The following is a 24972-nucleotide window of genomic DNA, read 5'->3' on the forward strand; positions in this document are numbered from 1 at the left end:
CTGAAATCGGCGCCATGCAGGTGCCTGAGCTTTCCAATGATGTCAGACACAGGCAATGAAAAACAAGCTGTTCTTTACTGCTGTTGCATTAATAACATTTAGGCTGTTTGTGATCTCGAAGCACAATTAGAGAAAAATAAACTCAGAAAATATTCCTGGAGCTGTTCTTTACAGCGACTCTGTTTTTAGCCAGTTTTCAATCATTATTTTCAATACAATCCTTTGCTAAGCTAGCTGTTGGGTCGCACTTTATACTGACGTCACAGTAAATAAACAGTTTACTTGCAGTTCCTGGCGGACCACTAGGGGGCGGCTGCGGACCACCAGTCCGGGGAATGTCAAACTGGTCTTAGAGAGTCTGGTCTGGAACAGCCTTTCTTCAACAGTGGCTCCCCCTAGTGGTGCACAAGGAGCTGCATGGGGCTACCAGGTTGGCTAACTAAAAATTATATTTAGAATAGAAAAGAATTCAACTTTATTGTCATTGCACTGTCACATGTACAAAACGACGAAATGTAGTTTGCATCTATCCAGAAGTGCTATACATAATATGAATATTTATAAACAGTTGTACAAAGATATAAACAGAAAATAATGACGTGCGATAAATAAAATGTTTTGTACAAATATAATAAGAACCTTAATATCCTGGTGAAATAAAGTTTTGTTGGATTTTAAAGCAGGAATATTTTTCATTTCTCTGCTGCAGAACCTGTATTGTTTCTAGAACAGTATTATGATGTAGAGCCTGCCTGTGCTGACAGTGAGACTCTGCAGCAGAAGCTTCCTGCAGAGACTAGAGCGTGTTTTGAGGAGAGCGCACCCTGCAGGTTGAACAGGGAGCTGCAGTCGGTGGTGGTGTCGGACGGCGCCTGCGTGATGGGCAGCAGGAAGGCGCGGTATCCCTGCAGCAGGCAGCTCATGAAGCGCAGGAAGGCCTCCTGGATCTCCAGCTCCAGCTGCTTCTGACGCCGGTAGATCTGGTCGTAGTCGGTGAGCAGGAACTCCAGCGTCGCCTCCTCCTGGCCGGGGCTACAAACTGCAGGAAGAAGCACAGCGTGACCCCTGACCTCTAACTGCTCTCCTGACGCACTCAGCGGCCCCTCACTCTTCTCCAGGGTCCGGTGTAGGTTGGTCAGGGTGCTGAACAGCGTCTTTCCGTGCTTCCTGGGTAGCGATCGCCATGACAGCGGCTTCTTATCTTCTGACCTGCAGGGATCCGAACAAGAGCAGCTGATGATCTCCTCGTTGGCGGCCGCAGGAGCTGCAGCGACTCAGACTCACTGGAAGATGGTGTTGGTGTCCAAGTCGACGCAGACGACCTCTGGCGGGGGGTCGTAGAGGTCAAAGTAGCTGGAGTGAACGCCGACGATGAAAGGCATGGGCGCCAGCAGCACGTCGGCCATCTGCAGCGGACACAGAGGGATGTAGGGGCAGAGCCAGCGCAGCGGGAAGGTCATCTGCACACGGAGAGCACAGAACAGACTTTAGTCATAATGAGCAGGAATGACATCATTGAAACCAGTAACCTACTGAAACCAGTAACCTACTGAAACCAGTAACCTACTGAAACCAGTAACCTGTTGAAAACCAGTAACTTACTGAAACCAGTAACCTGTTGAAACCAGTAACCTACTGAAACCAGTACCTGTTGAAACCAGTAACCTACTGAAACCAGTAACCTGTTGAACCAGTAACTTACTGAAACCAGTAACCTGTTGAAACCAGTAACCTGTTGAAACCAGTAACCTACTGAAACCAGTAACCTGTTGAAACCAGTAACCTACGGAAACCAGTAACCTACTGAAACCAGTAACCTGTTGAAACCAGTAACCTACTGAAACCAGTAACCTACTGAAACCAGTAACCTGTTGAAACCAGTAACCTATTGAAACAGTAACCTGCTGAAACCAGTAACCTACTGAAACCAGTAACCTGTTGAAACCAGTAACCTACTGAAACCAGTAACCTACTGAAACCAGTAACCTGTTGAAACCAGTAACCTACTGAAACCAGTAACCTGTTGAAACCAGTAACTTAATGAAACCAGTAACTTGCTGAAACCAGTAACCTGCTGAAACCAGTAACCTATTGAAACCAGTAACCTACTGAAACCAGTAACCTGTTGAAACCAGTAACTTGCTGAAACCAGTAACCTGTTGAAACCAGTAATCTGTTGAAACCAGTAACCTGTTGAAACCAGTAACCTGTTGAACCAGTAACCTACTGAAACCAGTAACCTGTTGAAACCAGTAACCTACGGAAACCATAACCTACTGAAACCAGTAACCTGTTGAAACCAGTAACCTACTGAAACCAGTAACCTGTTGAAACCAGTAACCTGTTGAAACCAGTAACCTACTGAAACCAGTAACCTACTGAAACCAGTAACCTGTTGAAACCAGTAACCTATTGAAACCAGTAACCTGTTGAAACCAGTAACCTACTGAAACCAGTAACCTGTTGAAACCAGTAACCTACTGAAACCAGTAACCTACTGAAACCAGTAACCTGTTGAAACCAGTAACTTATGAAACCAGTAACTTGCTGAAACCAGTAACCTGCTGAAACCAGTAACCTGCTGAAACCAGTAACCTACTGAAACCAGTAACCTGTTGAAACCAGTAACCTACTGAAACCAGTAACCTACTGAAACCAGTAACCTGTTGAAACCAGTAACTTGCTGAAACCAGTAACTTACTGAAACCAGTAACCTGTTGAAACCAGTAACCTACTGATACCAGTAACCTACTGAAATCAGTAACCTGCTGAAACCAGTAACCTGTTGAAACCAGTAACCTACTGAAACCAGTAACCTGCTGAAACCAGTAACCTACTGAAACCAGTAACCTGTTGAAACCAGTAACCTGTTGAAACCAGTAACCTACTGAAACCAGTAACCTACTGAAACCAGTAACCTGTTGAAACCAGTAACCTACTGAAACCAGTAACTGCTGAAACCACTAACCTATTGAAACCAGTAACCTACTGAAACCAGTAACCTGCTGAAACCAGTAACCTACTGAAACCAGTAACCTACTGAAACCAGTAACTTACTGAAACCAGTAACTTGCTGAAACCAGTAACCTGTTGAAACCAGTAACCTGTTGAAACCAGTAACCTCCTGAAACCAGTAACCTGTTGAAACCAGTAACCTACTGAAACCAGTAACCTACTGAAACCAGTAACCTGTTGAAACCAGTAACCTACTGAAACCAGTAACCTACTGAAACCAGTAACCTGTTGAAACCAGTAACCTACTGAAACCAGTAACCTACTGAAACCAGTAACCTGCTGAAACCAGTAACCTGTTGAAACCAGTAACCTACTAAAACCAGTAATCTGCTGAAACCAGTAACCTACTGAAACCAGTAACCTGTTGAAACCAGTAACCTACGGAAACCAGTAACCTACTGAAACCAGTAACCTGTTGAAACCAGTAACCTACTGAAACCAGTAACCTGTTGAAACCAGTAACCTGTTGAAACCTGTAACCTGCTGAAACCAGTAACCTATTGAAACCAGTAACCTACTGAAACCAGTAACCTGTTGAAACCAGTAACTTACTGAAAACAGTAACCAGCTGAAACCAGTAACCTATTGAAACCAGTAACCTGCTGAAACCAGTAACCTGCTGAAACCAGTAACCTATTGAAACCAGTAACCTACTGAAACCAGTAATCTGCTGAAACCAGTAACCTACTGAAACCAGTAACCTGTTGAAACCAGTAACCTACTGAAACCAGTAACCTGTTGAAACCAGTAACCTGTTGAAACCAGTAACCTACTGAAACCAGTAACCTGTTGAAACCAGTAACCTACTGAAACCAGTATCCTTTTGAAACCAGTAACCTGTTAAAACCAGTAACCTGCTGAAACCAGTAACCTATTGAAACCAGTAACCTACTGAAACCAGTAACCTGCTGAAACCAGTAACCTACTGAAACCACTAACCTGTTGAAACCAGTAACCTGTTGAAACCAGTAACAACCAGCAACCTGTTGAAACCAGTAACCTGTTGAAACCAGTAACCTACTGAAACCAGTAACTTGCTGAAACCAGTAACCTACTGAAACCAGTAATTTGCTGAAACCAGTAACCTGTTGAAACCAGTAACCTACTGAAACCAGTAACCTGCTGAAACCAGTAACCTGTTGAAACCAGTAACCTACTGAAACCAGTAACCTGTTGAAACCAGTAACCTACTGAAACCAGTAACCTTTTGAAACCAGTAACCTGTTAAACCAGTAACCTGCTGAAACCAGTAACCTATTGAAACCAGTAACCTACTGAAACCAGTAACCTGTTGAAACCAGTAACCTACTGAAACCAGTAACCTACTGAAACCAGTAACCTGTTGAAACCAGTAACCTACTGAAACCAGTAACCTGTTGAAACCAGTAACCTATTGAAACCAGTAACCTGTTGAAACCAGTAACCTACTGAAACCAGTAACCTACTGAAACCAGTAACCTGTTGAAACCAGTAACCTACTGAAACCAGTAACTTACTGAAACCAGTAACCTGCTGAAACCAGTAACCTGCTGAAACCAGTAACCTACTGAAACCAGTAACCTGTTGAAACCAGTAACTTGCTGAAACCAGTAACTTACTGAAACCAGTAACCTGTTGAAACCAGTAACCTACTGATGCCAGTAACCTACTGAAATCAGTAACCTGCTGAAACCAGTAACCTACTGAAACCAGTAACCTGCTGAAACCAGTAACCTACTGAAACCAGTAACCTACTGAAACCAGTAACCTGTTGAAACCAGTAACCTGTTGAAACCAGTAACCTACTGAAACCAGTAACCTGTTGAAACCAGTAACCTGTTGAAACCAGTAACCTACTGAAACCAGTAACCTGCTGAAACCAGTAACCTACTGAAACCAGTAACCTACTGAAACCAGTAACTTACTGAAACCAGTAACTTGCTGAAACCAGTAACCTGTTGAAACCAGTAACCTGTTGAAACCAGTAACCTCCCTGTAACCTAACCTGTTGAAACCCGTAACCTACTGAAACCAGTAACCTACTGAAACCAGTAACCTGTTGAAACCAGTAACCTACTGAAACCAGTAACCTGCTGAAACCAGTAACCTGTTGAAACCAGTAACAACCAGTAACCTGTTGAAACCAGTAACCTACTGAAACCAGTAACCTGTTGAAACCAGTAACCTACTGAAACCAGTAACCTGTTGAAACCAGTAACCTGTTGAAACCAGTAACAACCAGTAACCTACTAAAACCAGTAACCTACTGAAACCAGTAACCTACTGAAACCAGTAACCTGTTGAAACCAGTAACCTACTGAAACCAGTAACTTGCTGAAACCAGTAACCTGTTGAACCAGTAACAACCAGTAACCTACTGAAACCAGTAACCTGCTGAAACCAGTAACCTACTGAAACCAGTAACCTGTTGAAACCAGTAACCTACTGAAACCAGTAACCTGTTGAAACCAGTAACCTTCTGAAACCAGTAACCTGCTGAAACCAGTAACCTAGTGAAACCAGTAACCTGCTGAAACCAGTAACCTGCTGAAACCAGTAACCTACTGAAACCAGTAACTTGCTGAAACCAGTAACTTGCTGAAACCAGTATCTTGCAGAAACCAGTAACCTGTTGAAACCAGTAATCTGTTGAAACCAGTAACAACCAGTAACCTGTTGAAACCAGTAACCTAGTGAAACCAGTAACCTGTTGAAACCAGTAACCTACTGAAACCAGTAACCTGTTGAAACCAGTAACCTGTTGAAACCAGTAACAACCAGTAACCTACTAAAACCAGTAACCTACTGAAACCAGTAACCTACTGAAACCAGTAACCTGTTGAAACCAGTAACCTACTGAAACCAGTAACTTGCTGAAACCAGTAACCTGTTGAAACCAGTAACAACCAGTAACCTACTGAAACCAGTAACCTGCTGAAACCAGTAACCTACTGAAACCAGTAACCTGTTGAAACCAGTAACCTACTGAAACCAGTAACCTGTTGAAACCAGTAACCTTCTGAAACCAGTAACCTGCTGAAACCAGTAACCTAGTGAAACCAGTAACCTGCTGAAACCAGTAACCTGCTGAAACCAGTAACCTACTGAAACCAGTAACTTGCTGAAACCAGTAACTTGCTGAAACCAGTATCTTGCAGAAACCAGTAACCTGTTGAAACCAGTAATCTGTTGAAACCAGTAACTTACTGAAACCAGTAACCTACTGAAACCAGTAACTTGCTGAAACCAGTAACCTGTTGAAATCAGTAACCTACTGAAACCAGTAACCTGCTGAAACCAGTAACTGTTGAAACCAGTAACCTACTGAAACCAGTAACTTGCTGAAACCAGTAACCTGTTGAAACCAGTAACCTGTTGAAACCAGTAACCTACTGAAACCAGTAACTTGCTGAAACCAGTAACCTGTTGAAACCAGTAACCTACTGAAACCAGTAACCTGTTGAAACCAGTAACCTGTTGAAACCAGTAACCTACTGAAACCAGTAACCTGCTGAAACCAGTAACCTGTTGAAACCAGTAACCTACTGAAACCAGTAACCTGCTGAAACAGTAACCTGTTGAAACCAGTAACCTACTGAAACCAGTAACCTGCTGAAACCAGTAACCTGTTGAAACCAGTAACCTACTGAAACCAGTAACTTGCTGAAACCAGTATCTTGCAGAAACCAGTAACCTGTTGAAACCAGTATCCTTTTGAAACCAGTAACCTGTTAAAACCAGTAACCTGCTGAAACCAGTAACCTATTGAAACCAGTAACCTACTGAAACCAGTAACCTGCTGAAACCAGTAACCTACTGAAACCACTAACCTGTTGAAACCAGTAACCTGTTGAAACCAGTAACAACCAGCAACCTGTTGAAACCAGTAACCTGTTGAAACCAGTAACCTACTGAAACCAGTAACTTGCTGAAACCAGTAACCTACTGAAACCAGTAATTTGCTGAAACCAGTAACCTGTTGAAACCAGTAACCTACTGAAACCAGTAACCTGCTGAAACCAGTAACCTGTTGAAACCAGTAACCTACTGAAACCAGTAACCTGTTGAAACCAGTAACCTACTGAAACCAGTAACCTTTTGAAACCAGTAACCTGTTAAAACCAGTAACCTGCTGAAACCAGTAACCTATTGAAACCAGTAACCTACTGAAACCAGTAACCTGTTGAAACCAGTAACCTACTGAAACCAGTAACTTACTGAAACCAGTAACCTGTTGAAACCAGTAACCTACTGAAACCAGTAACCTGTTGAAACCAGTAACCTATTGAAACCAGTAACCTGTTGAAACCAGTAACCTACTGAAACCAGTAACCTGTTGAAACCAGTAACCTACTGAAACCAGTAACCTACTGAAACCAGTAACCTGTTGAAACCAGTAACCTACTGAAACCAGTAACCTGTTGAAACCAGTAACCTACTGAAACCAGTAACTTGCTGAAACCAGTAACCTGCTGAAACCAGTAACCTTCTGAAACCAGTAACCTGCTGAAACCAGTAACCTATTGAAACCAGTAACTTGCTGAAACCAGTAACTTACTGAAACCAGTAACCTGTTGAAACCAGTAACCTACTGATACCAGTAACCTACTGAAATCAGTAACCTGCTGAAACCAGTAACCTACTGAAACCAGTAACCTGCTGAAACCAGTAACCTACTGAAACCAGTAACCTACTGAAACCAGTAACCTGTTGAAACCAGTAACCTGTTGAAACCAGTAACCTACTGAAACCAGTAACCTGTTGAAACCAGTAACCTGTTGAAACCAGTAACCTGCTGAAACCACTAACCTATTGAAACCATTAACCTACTGAAACCAGTAACCTGCTGAAACCAGTAACCTACTGAAACCAGTAACCTACTGAAACCAGTAACTTACTGAAACCAGTAACTGCTGAAACCAGTAACCTGTTGAAACCAGTAACCTGTTGAAACCAGTAACCTCCTGAAACCAGTAACCTGTTGAAACCCGTAACCTACTGAAACCAGTAACCTACTGAAACCAGTAACCTGTTGAAACCAGTAACCTACTGAAACCAGTAACCTGCTGAAACCAGTAACCTGTTGAAACCAGTAACAACCAGTAACCTGTTGAAACCAGTAACCTACTGAAACCAGTAACCTGTTGAAACCAGTAACCTACTGAAACCAGTAACCTGTTGAAACAGTAACCTGTTGAAACCAGTAACAACCAGTAACCTACTAAAACCAGTAACCTACTGAAACCAGTAACCTACTGAAACCAGTAACCTGTTGAAACCAGTAACCTACTGAAACCAGTAACTTGCTGAAACCAGTAACCTGTTGAAACCAGTAACAACCGTAACCTACTGAAACCAGTAACAACCAGTAACCTGTTGAAACCAGTAACCTGTTGAAACCAGTAACCGACTGAAACCAGTAACTTGCTGAAACCAGTAACCTGTTGAAACCAGTAACCTACTGAAACCAGTAACAACCAGTAACCTGTTGAAACCAGTAACCTGTTGAAACCAGTAACAACCAGTAACCTGTTGAAACCAGTAACTTACTGAAACCAGTAACCTACTGAAACCAGTAACCTACTGAAACCAGTAACCTGTTGAAACCAGTAACCTGCTGAAACCAGTAACCTACTGAAACCAGTAATTTGCTGAAACCAGTAACCTGTTGAAACCAGTAACCTACTGAAACCAGTAACTTGCTGAAACCAGTAACCTGTTGAAACCAGTAACCTGTTGAAACCAGTAACAACCAGTAACCTGTTGAAACCAGTAACTTACTTAAACCAATAACCTACTGAAACCAGTAACCTGTTGAAACCAGTAACCTGTGTAAACCAGTAACCTACTGAAACCAGTAACCTGTTGAAACCAGTAACCTGTTGAAACCAGTAACCTACTGAAACCAGTAACCTACTGAAACCAGTAACCTGCTGAAACCAGTAACCTGTTGAAACCAGTAACCTACTGAAACCAGTAACCTACTGAAACCAGTAACTTGCTGAAACCAGTAACCTGTTGAAACCAGTAACCTGTTGAAACCAGTAACCTACTGAAACCAGTAACTTGCAGAAACCAGTACCTGTTGAAACCAGTAACCTGTTGAAACCAGTAACCTACTGAAACCAGTAACCTACTGAAACCAGTAACCTGTTGAAACCAGTAACCTACTGAAACCAGTAACCTACTGAAACCAGTAACTTGCTGAAACCAGTAACCTACTGAAACCAGTAACTTGCTGAAACCAGTAACCTACAGAAACCAGTAACCTGCTGAAACCAGTAACCTGTTGAAACCAGTAACCTACTGAAACCAGTAACCTACTGAAACCAGTAACTTGCTGAAACCAGTAATCTACTGAACTAGTAACCTGTTGAAACCAGTAACAACAGTAACCTGTTGAAACCAATAACTTACTGAAACCAGTAACCTGTTGAAACCAGTACCTTCTGAAACCAGTAACTTGCTGAAACCAGTAACCTGTTGAAACCAGTAACCTACTGGAACCAGTAACTTGCTGAAACCAGTAACCTGTTGAAACCAGTAATCTGTGAAACCAGTAACAACCAGTAACCTGTTGAAACCAGTAACCTGTTGAAACCAGTAACCTGTTGAAACCAGTAACCTACTGAAACCAGTAACCTGTTGAAACCAGTAACCTGTTGAAACCAGTAACCTACTGAAACCAGTAACTTGCAGAACCAGTAACCTGTTGAAACCAGTAACCTGTTGAAACCAGTAACTTACTGAAACCAGTAACCTACTGAAACCAGTAACCTACTGAAACCAGTAACCTACTGAAACCAGTAACCTACTGAAACCAGTAACATGCTGAAACCAGTAACCTACTGAAACCAGTAACTTGCTGAAACCAGTAACCTACAGAAACCAGTAACCTGCTGAAACCAGTAACCTGTTGAAACCAGTAACCTACTGAAACCAGTAACCTACTGAAACCAGTAACTTGCTGAAACCAGTAATCTACTGAAACCAGTAACCTGTTGAAACCAGTAACAACCAGTAACCTGTTGAAACCAATAACTTACTGAAACCAGTAACCTGTTGAAACCAGTTACCTTCTGAAACCAGTAACTTGCTGAAACCAGTAACCTGTTGAAACCAGTAACCTACTGGAACCAGTAACTTGCTGAAACCAGTAACCTGTTGAAACCAGTAATCTGTTGAAACCAGTAACAACCAGTAACCTGTTGAAACCAGTAACCTGTTGAAACCAGTAACCTGTTGAAACCAGTAACCTACTGAAACCAGTAACCTACTGAAACCAGTAACCTGCTGAAACCAGTAACCTGCTGAAACCAGTAACCTTCTGAAACCAGTAACCTGTTGAAACCAGTAACCTGCTGAAACCAGTAACCTACTGAAACCAGTAACCTGCTGAAACCAGTAACCTGTTGAAACCAGTAATCTGTTGAAACCAGTAACAACCAGTAACCTGTTGAAACCAGTAACCTGTTGAACCAGTAACCTGTTGAAACCAGTGACCTGTTGAAACCAGTAACCTACTGAAACCAGTAACCTTCTGAAACCAGTAACCTGCTGAAACCAGTAACCTGCTGAAACCAGTAACCTTCTGAAACCAGTAACCTGTTGAAACCAGTAACCTGCTGAAACCAGTAACCTACTGAAACCAGTAACCTGCTGAAACCAGTAACCTGTTGAAACCAGTAACCTACTGAAACCAGTAACCTACTGAAACCAGAAACCTACTGAAACCAGTAACTTGCTGAAACCAGTAACCTACTGAAACCAGTAACTTGCTGAAACCAGTAACCTACAGAAACCAGTAACCTGCTGAAACCAGTAACCTGTTGAAACCAGTAACCTACTGAAACCAGTAACCTACTGAAACCAGTAACTTGCTGAAACCAGTAACCTGTTGAAACCAGTAACCTACTGAAACCAGTAACCTGTTGAAACCAGTAACAACCAAACCCAGTAAACCAAAACCTAAACCCGTACTGTTGAAACCCAGTAACCTGTTGAAACCAGTAACCTACTGAAACCAGTAACCTGTTGAAACCAGTAACCTTGAAACCAGTAACTGCTGAAACCAGTAACCTGTTGAAACCAGTAACCTACTGAAACCAGTAACCTACTGAAACCAGTAACCTGTTGAAACCAGTAACCTGTTGAAACCAGTAACCTACTGAAACCAGTAACCTGTGAAACCAGTAACCTGTGAAACCAGTAACCTGCTGAAACCAGTAACCTTTGAAACCAGTAACCTACTGAAACCAGTAACCTGTGAAACCAGTAACCTACTGAAACCAGTAACCTACTGAAACCAGTAACCTTTGAAACCAGTAACCTGCTGAAACCAGTAACCTGTTGAAACCAGTAACCTGTTGAAACCAGTAACAAAACCAGTAACCTGTTGAAACCAGTAACCTACTGAAACCAGTAACCTACTGAAACCAGTAACCTGTTGAAACCAGTAACCTACTGAAACCAGTAACTTGCTGAAACCAGTAACCTGTTGAAACCAGTAACAACCAGTAACCTGTTGAAACCAGTAACCTACTGAAACCAGTAACCTGTTGAAACCAGTAACCTACTGAAACCAGTAACCTGTTGAAACCAGTAACCTGTTGAAACCAGTAACAACCAGTAACCTACTAAAACCAGTACCTACTGAAACCAGTAACCTACTGAAACCAGTAACCTGTTGAAACCAGTAACCTACTGAAACCAGTAACTTGCTGAAACCAGTAACCTGTTGAAACCAGTAACCCAGTAACCTACTGAAACAGTAACAACCAGTAACCTGTTGAAACCAGTAACCTGTTGAAACCAGTAACCGACTGAAACCAGTAACTTGCTGAAACCAGTAACCTGTTGAAACCAGTAACCTACTGAAACCAGTAACCCAGTAACCTGTTGAAACCAGTAACCTGTTGAAACCAGTAACAACCAGTAACCTGTTGAAACCAGTAACCTACTGAAACCAGTAACCTACTGAAACCAGTAACCTGCTGAAACCAGTAACCTGTTGAAACCAGTAACCTACTGAAACCAGTAACCTACTGAAACCAGTAACTTGCTGAAACCAGTAACCTGTTGAAACCAGTAACCTACTGAAACCAGTAACCTGCTGAAACCAATAACCTGTTGAAACCAGTAACCTGTTGAAACCAAACCAGTAACCTGTTGAAACCAGTAACTACTTAAACCAATAACCTACTGAAACCAGTAACCTGTTGAAACCAGTAACCTGTGAAACCAGTAACCTACTGAAACCAGTAACCTGTTGAAACCAGTAACCTGTTGAAACCAGTAACCTACTGAAACCAGTAACCTACTGAAACCAGTAACCTGCTGAAACCAGTAACCTGTTGAAACCAGTAACCTACTGAAACCAGTAACCTACTGAAACCAGTAACTTGCTGAAACCAGTAACCTGTTGAAACCAGTAACCTGTTGAAACCAGTAACCTACTGAAACCAGTAACTTGCGAAACCAGTAACCTGTTGAAACCAGTAACCTGTTGAAACCAGTAACCTACTGAAACCAGTAACCTACTGAAACCAGTAACCTGTTGAAACCAGTAACCTACTGAAACCAGTAACCTACTGAAACCAGTAACTTGCTGAAACCAGTAACCTACTGAAACCAGTAACTGCTGAAACCAGTAACCTAACCAGTAACCTGCTGAAACCAGTAACCTGTTGAAACCAGTAACCTACTGAAACCAGTAACCTACTGAAACCAGTAACTTGCTGAAACCAGTAATCTACTGAAACTAGTAACCTGTTGAAACCAGTAACAACCAGTAACCTGTTGAAACCAATAACTTACTGAAACCAGTAACCTGTTGAAACCAGTTACCTTCTGAAACCAGTAACTGCTGAAACCAGTAACCTGTTGAAACCAGTAACCTACTGAACCAGTAACTTGCTGAAACCAGTAACCTGTTGAAACCAGTAATCTGTTGAAACCAGTAACCAGTAACCTGTTGAAACCAGTAACCTGTTGAAACCAGTAACCTGTTGAAACCAGTAACCTACTGAAACCAGTAACCTGTTGAAACCAGTAACCTGTTGAAACCAGTAACCTACTGAAACCAGTAACCTTGCAGAAACCAGTAACCTGTTGAAACCAGTAACCTGTGAAACCAGTAACTACTGAAACCAGTAACCTACTGAAACCAGTAACCTGTTGAAACCAGTAACCTACTGAAACCAGTAACCTACTGAAACCAGTAACTTGCTGAAACCAGTAACCTACTGAAACCAGTAACTTGCTGAAACCAGTAACCTACAGAAACCAGTAACCTGCTGAAACCAGTAACCTGTTGAAACCAGTAACCTACTGAAACCAGTAACCTACTGAAACCAGTAACTTGCTGAAACCAGTAATCTACTGAAACCAGTAACCTGTTGAAACCAGTAACAACCAGTAACCTGTTGAAACCAATAACTTACTGAAACCAGTAACCTGTTGAAACCAGTACCTTCTGAAACCAGTAACTTGCTGAAACCAGTAACCTGTTGAAACCAGTAACCTACTGGAACCAGTAACTGCTGAAACCAGTAACCTGTTGAAACCAGTAACCTGTTGAAACCAGTAACAACCAGTAACCTGTTGAAACCAGTAACCTGTTGAAACCAGTAACCTGTTGAAACCAGTAACCTACTGAAACCAGTAACCTACTGAAACCAGTAACCTGCTGAAACCAGTAACCTGCTGAAACCAGTAACCTTCTGAAACCAGTAACCTGTTGAAACCAGTAACCTGCTGAAACCAGTAACCTACTGAAACCAGTAACCTGCTGAAACCAGTAACCTGTTGAAACCAGTAATCTGTTGAAACCAGTAACCCAGTAACCTGAAACCAGTAACCTGTTGAAACCAGTAACCTGTTGAAACCAGTAACCTGTTGAAACCAGTAACCTACTGAAACCAGTAACCTCTGAAACCAGTAACCTGCTGAAACCAGTAACCTGCTGAAACCAGTAACCTTCTGAAACCAGTAACCTGTTGAAACCAGTAACCTGCTGAAACCAGTAACCTACTGAAACCAGTAACCTGCTGAAACCAGTAACCTGTTGAAACCAGTAACCTACTGAAACCAGTAACCTACTGAAACCAGAAACCTACTGAAACCAGTAACTTGCTGAAACCAGTAACCTACTGAAACCAGTAACTTGCTGAAACCAGTAACCTACAGAAACCAGTAACCTGCTGAAACCAGTAACCTGTTGAAACCAGTAACCTACTGAAACCAGTAACCTACTGAAACCAGTAACTTGCTGAAACCAGTAACCTGTTGAAACCAGTAACTACTGAAACCAGTAACCTGTTGAAACCAGTAACAACCAGTAACTGTTGAAACCAATAACTTACTGAAACCAGTAACCTGTTGAAACCAGTAACCTTCTGAAACCAGTAACTGCTGAAACCAGTAACCTGTTGAAACCAGTAACCTACTGAAACCAGTAACCTGTTGAAACCAGTAACCTGTTGAAACCAGTAACCTGTTGAAACCAGTAACCTGCTGAAACCAGTAACCTGTTGAACCAGTAACCTACTGAAACCAGTAACCTGCTGAAACCAGTAACCTGTTGAAACCAGTAACCTACTGAAACCAGTAACCTGCTGAAACCAGTAACCTGTTGAAACCAGTAACCTACTGAAACCAGTAACTTGCTGAAACCAGTATCTTGCAGAAACCAGTAACCTGTTGAAACCAGTATCCTTTTGAAACCAGTAACCTGTTAAAACCAGTAACCTGCTGAAACCAGTAACCTATTGAAACCAGTAACCTACTGAAACCAGTAACCTGCTGAAACCAGTAACCTACTGAAACCAGTAACCTGTTGAAACCAGTAACCTGTTGAAACCAGTAACAACCACAACCTGTTGAAACCAGTAACCTGTTGAAACCAGTAACCTACTGAAACCAGTAACTTGCTGAAACCAGTAACCTACTGAAACCAGTAATTTGCTGAAACCAGTAACCTGTTGAAACCAGTAACCTACTGAAACCAGTAACCTGCTGAAACCAGTAACCTGTTGAAACCAGTAACCTACTGAAACCAGTAACCTGTTGAAACCAGTAACCTACTGAAACCAGTAACCTTTTGAAACCAGTAACCTGTTAAACCAGTAACCTGCTGAAACCAGTAACCTATTGAAACCAGTAACCTACTGAAACCAGTAACCTGTTGAAACCAGTAACCTACTGAAACCAGTAACTTACTGAAACCAGTAACCTGTTGAAACCAGTAACCTACTGAAACCAGTAACCTGTTGAAACCAGTAACCTATGAAACCAGTAACCTGTTGAAACCAGTAACCTACTGAAACCAGTAACCTGTTGAAACCAGTAACCTACTGAAACCAGTAACCTACTGAAACCAGTAACCTGTTGAACCAGTAACCTACTGAAACCAGTAACCTGTTGAAAACCAGTAACTACTGAAACCAGTAACTTGCTGAAACCAGTAACCTGCTGAAACCAGTAACGTACTGAAACCAGTAACCTACTGAAACCAGTAACCTGTTGAAACCAGTAACTTGCTGAAACCAGTAACTACTGAAACCAGTAACCTGTTGAAACCAGTAACCTACTGAACCAGTAACCTACTGAAATCAGTAACCTGCTGAAACCAGTAACCTACTGAAACCAGTAACCTGCTGAAACCAGTAACCTACTGAAACCAGTAACCTACTGAAACCAGTAACCTGTTGAAACCAGTAACCTGTTGAAACCAGTAACCTACTGAAACCAGTAACCTGTTGAAACCAGTAACCTGTTGAAACCAGTAACCTGCTGAAACCACTAACCTATGAAACCATTAACCTACTGAAACCAGTAACCTGCTGAAACCAGTAACCTACTGAAACCAGTAACCTACTGAAACCAGTAACTACTGAAACCAGTAACTTGAAACCAGTAACCTGTTGAAACCAGTAACCTGTTGAAACCAGTAACCTCCTGAAACCAGTAACCTGTTGAAACCCGTAACCTACTGAAACCAGTAACCTACTGAAACCAGTAACCTGTTGAAACCAGTAACCTACTGAAACCAGTAACTTGCTGAAACCAGTAACCTGTTGAAACCAGTAAACCAGTAACCTGTTGAAACCAGTAACCTACTGAAACCAGTAACCTGAAACCAGTAACCTACTGAAACCAGTAACCTGTTGAAACCAGTAACCTGTTGAAACCAGTAACAACCAGTAACCTACTAAACCAGTAACCTACTGAAACCAGTAACCTACTGAAACCAGTAACCTGTTGAAACCAGTAACCTACTGAAACCAGTAACTTGCTGAAACCAGTAACCTGTTGAAACCAGTAACAACCAGTAACCTACTGAAACCAGTAACAACCAGTAACCTGTTGAAACCAGTAACCTGTTGAAACCAGTAACCTACTGAAACCAGTAACCTGCTGAAACCAGTAACCTGTTGAAACCAGTAACCTGCTGAAACCAGTAACAACCAGTAACCTGTTGAAACCAGTAACCTGTTGAAACCAGTAACAACCAGTAACCTGTTGAAACCAGTAACCATTGAAACCAGTAACCTACTGAAACCAGTAACCTGCTGAAACCAGTAACCTGTTGAAACCAGTAACCTACTGAAACCAGTAACCTACTGAAACCAGTAATTTGCTGAAACCAGTAACCTGTTGAAACCAGTAACCTACTGAAACCAGTAACTTGCTGAAACCAGTAACCTGTTGAAACCAGTAACCTGTTGAAACCAGTAACAACCAGTAACCTGTTGAAACCAGTAACTACTTAAACCAGTAACCTACTGAAACCAGTAACTGTTGAAACCAGTAACCTGTGAAACCAGTAACCTACTGAAACCAGTAACCTGTTGAAACCAGTAACCTGTGAAACCAGTAACCTACTGAAACCAGTAACCTACTGAAACCAGTAACCTGCTGAAACCAGTAACCTGTTGAAACCAGTAACCTACTGAAACCAGTAACCTACTGAAACCAGTAACTTGCTGAAACCAGTAACCTGTTGAAACCAGTAACCTGTTGAAACCAGTAACCTACTGAAACCAGTAACTTGCAGAAACCAGTAACCTGTTGAAACCAGTAACCTGTTGAAACCAGTAACCTACTGAAACCAGTAACCTACTGAAACCAGTAACCTGTTGAAACCAGTAACCTACTGAAACCAGTAACCTACTGAAACCAGTAACTTGCTGAAACCAGTAACCTACTGAAACCAGTAACTTGCTGAAACCAGTAACCTACAGAAACCAGTAACCTGCTGAAACCAGTAACCTGTTGAAACCAGTAACCTACTGAAACCAGTAACCTACTGAAACCAGTAACTGCTGAAACCAGTAATCTGAAACTAGTAACCTGTTGAAACCAGTAACAACCAGTAACCTGTTGAAACCAATAACTTACTGAAACCAGTAACCTGTTGAAACCAGTACCTTCTGAAACCAGTAACTTGCTGAAACCAGTAACCTGTTGAAACCAGTAACCTACTGGAACCAGTAACTTGCTGAAACCAGTAACCTGTTGAAACCAGTAATCTGTTGAAACCAGTAACAACCAGTAACCTGTTGAAACCAGTAACCTGTTGAAACCAGTAACCTGTTGAAACCAGTAACCTACTGAAACCAGTAAACCTGTTGAAACCAGTAACCTGTTGAAACCAGTAACCTACTGAAACCAGTAACTTGCAGAAACCAGTAACCTGTTGAAACCAGTAAACCTGTTGAAACCAGTAACTTACTGAAACCAGTAACCTACTGAAACCAGTAACCTGTTGAAACCAGTAACCTACTGAAACCAGTAACCTACTGAAACCAGTAACTTGCTGAACCAGTAACCTACTGAAACCAGTAACTGCTGAAACCAGTAACCTACAGAAACCAGTAACCTGCTGAAACCAGTAACCTGTTGAAACCAGTAACCTACTGAAACCAGTAACCTACTGAAACCAGTAACTTGCTGAAACCAGTAATCTACTGAAACCAGTAACCTGTTGAAACCAGTAACAACCAGTAACCTGTTGAAACCAATAACTTACTGAAACCAGTAACCTGTTGAAACCAGTTACCTACTGAAACCAGTAACTTGCTGAAACCAGTAACCTGTTGAAACCAGTAACCTACTGAACCAGTAACTTGCTGAAACCAGTAACCTGTTGAAACCAGTAATCTGTTGAAACCAGTAACAACCAGAACCTGTTGAAACCAGTAACCTGTTGAAACCAGTAACCTGTTGAAACCAGTAACCTACTGAAACCAGTAACCTTCTGAAACCAGTAACCTGCTGAAACCAGTAACCTGCTGAAACCAGTAACCTGCTGAAACCAGTAACCTGTTGAAACCAGTAACCTGCTGAAACCAGTAACCTACTGAAACCAGTAACCTGCTGAAACCAGTAACCTGTTGAAACCAGTAACTGTTGAAACAGTAACAACCAGTAACCTGTTGAAACCAGTAACCTGTTGAAACCAGTAACCTGTTGAAACCAGTGACCTGTTGAAACCAGTAACCTACTGAAACCAGTAACCTTCTGAAACCAGTAACCTGCTGAAACCAGTAACCTGCTGAAACCAGTAACCTTCTGAAACCAGTAACCTGTTGAAACCAGTAACCTGCTGAAACCAGTAACCTACTGAAACCAGTAACCTGCTGAAACCAGTAACCTGTTGAAACCAGTAACCTACTGAAACCAGTAACCTACTGAAACCAGAAACCTACTGAACCAGTAACTTGCTGAAACCAGTAACCTACTGAAACCAGTAACTTGCTGAAACCAGTAATACAGAAACCAGTAACCTGCTGAAACCAGTAACCTGAAACCAGTAACCTACTGAAACCAGTAACCTACTGAAACCAGTAACTTGCTGAAACCAGTAACCTGTTGAAACCAGTAATCTACTGAAACCAGTAACCTGTTGAAACCAAACAACCAGTAACCTGTTGAAACCATAACTTTGAAACCAGTAACCTGTTGAAACCAGTAACCTCTGAAACCAGTAACTTGCTGAAACCAGTAACCTGTTGAAACCAGTAACCTACTGAAACCAGTAACCTGTTGAAACCAGTAACCTGTTGAAACCAGTAACCTGTTGAAACCAGTAACCTACTGAAACCAGTAACCTGTTGAAACCAGTAACCTGTTGAAACCAGTAACAACCAGTAACCTGTTGAAACCAGTAACCTACTGAAACCAGTAACCTGCTGAAACCAGTAACCTGTTGAAAACAGTAACCTGCTCAAACCAGTAACCTACTGAAACCAGTAACCTGATGAAACCAGTAACCTGTTGAAACCAGTAACCTGCTGAAACAGTAACCCACTGAAACCAGTAACCTCTGAAACCAGTAACCTGTGAAACCAGTAACCTGCTGAAACCAGTAACCTACTGAAACCAGTAACCTGCTGAAACCAGTAACCTGTTGAAACCAGTAACCTACTGAAACCAGTAACCTACTGAAACCAGTAACTTGCTGAAACCAGTAACCGTTGAAACCAGTAACCTGTGAAACCAGTAACCTACTGAAACCAGTAAGTTGCAGAAACCAGTAACCTGTGAACCAGTAACCTGTTGAAACCAGTAACCTACTGAAACCAGTAACCTACTGAAACCAGTAACCTGTTGAAACCAGTAACCTACTGAAACCAGTAACCTACTGAAACCAGTAACTGCTGAAACCAGAAACCTACTGAAACCAGTACTTGCTGAAACCAGTAACCTACTGAAACCAGTAACTTGCTGAAACCAGTAACCTGTTGAAACCAGTAACTACTGAAACCAGTAACCTGTTGAACCAGTAACAACCAGTAACCTGTTGAAACCAGTAACTTACTGAAACCAGTAACCTGTTGAAACCAGTAACCTTCTGAAACCAGTAACTTGCTGAAACCAGTAACCTGTTGAACCAGTAACCTACTGAAACCAGTAACCTTGCTGAAACCAGTAACCTGTTGAAACCAGTAACTGTTGAAACCAGTAACAACCAGTAACCTGTTGAAACCAGTAACCTGTTGAAACCAGTAACCTACTGAAACCAGTAACCTGTTGAAACCAGTAACCTGTTGAAACCAGTAACCTACTGAAACCAGTAACCTGCTGAAACCAGTAACAACCAGTAACCTGCTGAAACCAGTAACCTTCTGAAACCAGTAACCTGCTGAAACCAGTAACCTACTGAAACCAGTAACCTACTGAAACCAGTAACCTGCTGAAACCAGTAACCTACTGAAACCAGTAACCTATTGAAACCAGTAACCTACTGAAACCAGTAACCTGTTGAAACCAGTAACAACCAGTAACCTGTTGAAACCAGTAACCTGTTGAAACCAGTAACCTGTTGAAACCAGTAACCTACTGAAACCAGTAACCTGTTGAAACCAGTAACCTGTTGAAACCAGTAACCTACTGAAACCAGTAACCTACTGAAACCAGTAACCTGCTGAAACCAGTAACCTACTGAAACCAGTACCTATGAAACCAGTAACCTACTGAAACCAGTAACCTGTTGAAACCAGTAACAACCAGTAACCTGTTGAAAACCAGTAACCTGTGAAACCAGTAACCTGTTGAAACCAGTAACCTACTGAAACCAGTAACCTGTTGAAACCAGTAACCTGTTGAAACCAGTAACAACGTAACTTACTGAAACCAGTAACCTACTGAAACCAGTAACCTACTGAAACCAGTAACCTGTTGAAACCAGTAACCTACTGAAACCAGTAACCTGTTGAAACCAGTAACCTACTGAAACCAGTAACCTACTGAAACCAGTAACCTGTTGAAACCAGTAACCTACTGAAACCAGTAACCTACTGAAACCAGTAACCTGCTGAAACCAGTAACTTGCTGAAACCAGAAACCTACTGAAACCAGTAACTTGCTGAAACCAGTAACCTACTGAAACCAGTAACTTGCTGAAACCAGTAACCTGTTGAAACCAGTAATCTACTGAAACCAGTAACCTGTTGAAACCAGTAACAACCAGTAACCTGTTGAAACCTAACTTACTGAAACCAGTAACCTGTTGAAACCAGTAACCTTCTGAAACCAGTAACTTGCTGAAACCAGTAACCTGTTGAAACCAGTAACCTACTGAAACCAGTAACTTGCTGAAACCAGTAACCTGTTGAAACCAGTAATCTGTTGAAACCAGTAACAACCAGTAACCTGTTGAAACCAGTAACAACCAGTAACCTACTGAAACCAGTAACCTGTTGAAACCAGTAACCTGTTGAAACCAGTAACCTACTGAAACCAGTAACCTGCTGAAACCAGTAACAACCAGTAACCTACTGAAACCAGTAACCTACTGAAACCAGTAACCTGCTGAAACCAGTAACCTGCTGAAACCAGTAACCTACTGAAACCAGTAACCTACTGAAACCAGTAACCTGCTGAAACCAGTAACCTACTGAAACCAGTAACCTGTTGAAACCAGTAACCTACTGAAACCAGTAACCTGTTGAAACCAGTAACAACCAGTAACCTGTTGAAACCAGTAACCTGTTGAAACCAGTAACCTACTGAAACCAGTAACCTGTTGAAACCAGTAACCTACTGAAACCAGTAACCTGTTGAAACCAGTAACCTGTTGAAACCAGTAACCTACTGAAACCAGTAACCTACTGAAACCAGTAACCTGTTGAAACCAGTAACCTACTGAAACCAGTAACCTACTGAAACCAGTAACCTGTTGAAACCAGTAACAACCAGTAACCTACTGAAACCAGTAACCTGCTGAAACCAGTAACCTGTTGAAACCAGTAACAACCAGTAACCTACTGAAACCAGTAACCTGTTGAAATCAGTAACCTAATGAAATCCGTAACCTACTGAAACCAGTAACCTACTGAAACCAGTAACCTGTTGAAACCAGTAACCTACTGAAACCAGTAACCTACTGAAACCAGTAACCTTCTGAAACCAGTAACCTGCTGAAACCAGTAACTGCTGAAACCAGTAACCTACTGAAACCAGTAACCTGCTGAAACCAGTAACCTACTGAAACCAGTAACCTGTTGAAACCAGTAACCTTCTGAAACCAGTAACCTGCTGAAACCAGTAACCTGCTGAAACCAGTAACCTACTGAACCAGTAACCTGCTGAAACCAGTAACCTGTTGAAACCAGTAACCTGTTGAAACCAGTAACACCAGTAACCTGAAACCAGTAACTTACTGAAACCAGTAACCTACTGAAACCAGTAACCTGTTGAAACCAGTAACCTACTGAAACCAGTAACCTACTGAAACCAGTAACCTTCTGAAACCAGTAACCTGCTGAAACCAGTAACCTGCTGAAACCAGTAACCTACTGAAACCAGTAACCTGCTGAAACCAGTAACCTACTGAAACCAGTAACCTGTTGAAACCAGTAACCTTCTGAAACCAGTAACCTGCTGAAACCAGTAACCTGCTGAAACCAGTAACCTACTGAAACCAGTAACCTGCTGAAACCAGTAACCTGTTGAAACCAGTAACCTGTTGAAACCAGTAACAACCAGTAACCTGTTGAAACCAGTAAACTTACTGAAACCAGTAACCTACTGAAACCAGTAACCTGTTGAAACCAGTAACCTGTTGAATCCAGTGACCTACTGAAACCAGTAACCTACTGAAACCAGTAACCTGCTGAAACCAGTAACCTGTTGAAACCAGTAACCTACTGAAACCAGTAACCTGTTGAAACCAGTAACCTGTTGAAACCAGTAACAACCAGTAACCTACTGAAACCAGTAACCTACTGAAACCAGTAACCTACTGAAACCAGTAACCTGTTGAAACCAGTAACCTTCTGAAACAGTAACCTGCTGAAACCAGTAACCTGCTGAAACCAGTAACCTACTGAAACCAGTAACCTGCTGAAACCAGTAACCTGTTGAAACCAGTAACCTGTGAAACCAGTAACAACCAGTAACCTGTTGAAACCAGTAACTTACTGAAACCAGTAACCTACTGAAACCAGTAACTGTTGAAACCAGTAACCTGTTGAAACCAGTAACCTACTGAAACCAGTAACCTGATGAAACCAGTAACAACGAGTAACCTGTTGAAACCAGTAACCTGTTGAAACCAGTAACAACCAGTAACCTACTGAAACCAGTAACCTACTGAAACCAGTAACCTGTTGAAACCAGTAACCTTCTGAAACCAGTAACCTACTGAAACCAGTAACCTGCTGAAACCAGTAACCTGTTGAAACCAGTAACCTGTTGAAACCAGTAACAACCAGTAACCTGTTGAAACCAGTAACCTACTGAAACCAGTAACTTGCTGAAACCAGTAACCTGTTGAAACCAGTAAAACCAGTAACCTGTTGAAACCAGTAACCTACTGAAACCAGTAACCTGTTGAAACCAGTAACCTGTTGAAACCAGTAACAACCAGTAACCTACTGAAACCAGTAACCTACTGAAACCAGTAACCTACTGAAACCAGTAACCTGTTGAAACCAGTAACCTGTTGAAACCAGTAACAACCAGTAACCTACTGAAACCAGTAACCTACTGAAACCAGTAACCTTGAAACCAGTAACCTGCTGAAACCAGTAACCTGCTGAAACCAGTAACCTACTGAAACCAGTAACCTACTGAAACCAGTAACCTACTGAAACCAGTAACCTAGTGAAACCAGTAACCTGCTGAAACCAGTAACTTGCTGAAACCAGTAACCTACTGAACCACTAACCTACTGAAACCAGTAACCTGTTGAAACCAGTAACCTACTGAAACCACTAACCTACTGAAACCAGTAACTTGCTGAAACCAGTAACCTGTTGAAACCAGTAACCTACTGAAACCAGTAACTTGCTGAAACCAGTAACCTGTGAAACCAGTAACCTGCTGAAACCAGTAACCTGTTGAAACCAGTAACCTGTTGAAACCAGTAACAACCGGTAACTTACTGAAACCAGTAACCTACTGAAACCAGTAACCTACTGAAACCAGTAACCTGTTGAAACCAGTAACCTACTGAAACCAGTAACCTGTTGAAACCAGTAACCTACTGAAACCAGTAACCTGTTGAAACCAGTAACCTGTTGAAACCAGTAACAACCAGTAACCTACTGAAACCAGTAACCTACTGAAACCAGTAACCTGCTGAAACCAGTAACCTGCTGAAACCAGTAACTTGCTGAAACCAGTAACCTGCTGAAACCAGTAACCTACTGAAACCAGTAACCTGCTGAAACCAGTAACCTGCTGAAACCAGTAACTTGCTGAAACCAGTAACTACTGAAACCAGTAACCTACTGAAACCAGTAACCTGTTGAAACCAGTAACCTGCTGAAACCAGTAACCTGCTGAAACCAGTAACTTGCTGAAACCAGTAACCTACTGAAACCACTAACCTACTGAAACCAGTAACCTGTTGAAACCAGTAACCTACTGAAACCAGTAACTTGCTGAAACCAGTAACCTGAAACCAGTAACCTACTGAAACCAGTAACTTGCTGAAACCAGTAACCTGTTGAAACCAGTAACCTACTGAAACCAGTAACTTGCTGAAACCAGTAACCTGTTGAAACCAGTAACCTGCTGAAACCAGTAACCTGTTGAAACCAGTAACAACCAGTAACTTACTGAAACCAGTAACCTACTGAAACCAGTAACCTACTGAAACCAGTAACCTGTTGAAACCAGTAACCTACTGAAACCAGTAACCTGTTGAAACCAGTAACCTGTTGAAACCAGTAACCTACTGAAACCAGTAACCTGCTGAAACCAGTAACTTGCTGAAACCAGTAACCTACTGAAACCAGTAACCTACTGAAACAGTAACCTGTTGAAACCAGTAACCTGTTGAAACAGTAACAACCAGTAACTACTGAAACCAGTAACTTACTGAAACCAGTAACCTACTGAAACCAGTAACCTACTGAAACCAGTAACCTGTTGAAACCAGTAACAACCAGTAACTTACTGAAACCAGTAACTTACTGAAACCAGTAACCTACTGAACCAGTAACCTACTGAAACCAGTAACTTACT

The 24972-nt window shown here is 41.8% G+C and overlaps 1 protein-coding gene across 1 annotated transcript in view; it reads right to left on the reverse strand.

Moving 5' to 3' along the window:
* Window positions 1–24972, reverse strand: part of LOC129351045 (DENN domain-containing protein 4B-like) — a 52055-nt gene that overhangs the window by 7356 nt on the left and 19727 nt on the right. Inside the window, 3 exon segments of the mRNA XM_055019813.1 lie at window positions 824–1039; window positions 1109–1209; window positions 1285–1460. Coding sequence (XP_054875788.1) covers window positions 824–1039; window positions 1109–1209; window positions 1285–1460 — 493 coding nt within the window.

The sequence above is a fragment of the Poeciliopsis prolifica genome, unplaced genomic scaffold, assembly GCF_027474105.1.
Source record: "Poeciliopsis prolifica strain line A6 unplaced genomic scaffold, Auburn_PproV2 SCAFFOLD063, whole genome shotgun sequence".
NCBI classification, from domain to species: Eukaryota; Metazoa; Chordata; class Actinopteri; order Cyprinodontiformes; family Poeciliidae; genus Poeciliopsis; species Poeciliopsis prolifica.